We start from the raw sequence: 1337 nt of genomic DNA on the forward strand, positions 1-1337 counted from the left end.
TGCTGCGTGTACTGCTTCTCCTCCTTTTGGCATGTACCTTCACGTAATAATTTAAAGCTTAGCTTTTCTCAAAAATATAAAAATAATAATAATTTACAGCTTAATACTCATGCATGCGCATGCATGTACTTGTTTTCTTATATATGTGAATAATGAAAATACTACAAAAGGTCCAAACACATTTACCTAAATCTATGTGCGAACATATGTTATTTTTGATAAATAGTTTTAAATAGTCATTTCAAATATTTTCATGAGTGCGAACATGCTTTTTATATTCTAAATGGCATATAGGTAATCTGAAATGCGTGCTTACTTGAACCAGAGGTTAGGGTAATCTCTGGTACCACGTGGTTCGTTTCTAAGGCTCATGCCAACGACATTAGTGACATTGCGGAAAAGAGAAGCCATCTTGCTCAATCCCTTGGCCCAGACGGCGGGATCAAAGTTAGGGTATTCGAAGAAAGCGTCGAGGTCGTTGTCGCTGCAACACCATCCTGGCGTTGTCAAGTGGTTGTCTAGTATCACCATTACTCCGTTTTGTCCAAGGTTCGACACCACTTCCTGATAACAAATATAAATAAATTAAACATGTCTATATATAGGGGAGGGTTGGATCAGAGATTTAGTGGACCTATGGTTAATATCAATTTGAAAATTCGACAATTTGGGATTATATGATCGATGTATACTAGCTCTTTAAAATTTAAGAGCCAAAACGAATGTTTTATTAAGCTTTGTGTCTAAAACCGCTATATATAGAGAAGTAGTTCCATTATGTTGAGAATTCTATTGGAATGGCTCTATTTTATTTTATTTGACAACTTTGGTTAGTTTTTGTTGTTGTTTCGAATCTTTTAGAAACACAAAGCCAACTCAAAACCGGTTTATCTGGATAGATTAAACCAATGATGTACCACTACTTTTACCTGGAATGCATTGAATATGGGGAGGTTAAGGATTTTGGGATTGTGAGTTTGAATGCCAAGAACATCATCAAGCAGATTCAACCTTTCAAAAGACTGTTTGACGGTAACTTTAAGAGCCAATGTGTCATTAGTCATCAAATCAAGAGGCCAAGTGAGCCTAACGCAGTTAAATCCCATTGAGACAATCTTCTTGGAGATGGAGTCTAATGGTTGTTTGCTTAGCCCTTCAGCCACAGCGGGCTGGAGATGAGCCGGCCAGTTCACGCAGGCTAGCTTCACCCTTTGGCCTTTCTCGTCCACGATGATAGTTTGTGGGATTATGAGAGCTTCTAATGTTTTAACCGTGATGAAGCACACGAGTAAAGTAAAAAAGGAGTGAAGTAACCGTAAGTATTTGAGAGAGAAGAG

The 1337-nt window shown here is 37.8% G+C and overlaps 1 protein-coding gene across 1 annotated transcript; it reads right to left on the minus strand.

Moving 5' to 3' along the window:
• Positions 1 to 6: 6 nt before the first annotated feature.
• LOC106321794 lies at positions 7 to 1258 on the minus strand (the record flags this gene model as incomplete). Its single annotated transcript, XM_013760032.1, has 3 exons — positions 7 to 37; positions 317 to 564; positions 930 to 1258. Coding segments are annotated over 3 exons (608 nt in total), but the record flags the coding sequence as incomplete, so codon positions are not given.
• Between the last annotated feature and the right edge of the window lie 79 nt (positions 1259 to 1337).

The sequence above is a fragment of the Brassica oleracea genome, unplaced genomic scaffold (genome assembly GCF_000695525.1).
Source record: "Brassica oleracea var. oleracea cultivar TO1000 unplaced genomic scaffold, BOL UnpScaffold03047, whole genome shotgun sequence".
NCBI lineage: Eukaryota > Viridiplantae > Streptophyta > Magnoliopsida > Brassicales > Brassicaceae > Brassica > Brassica oleracea.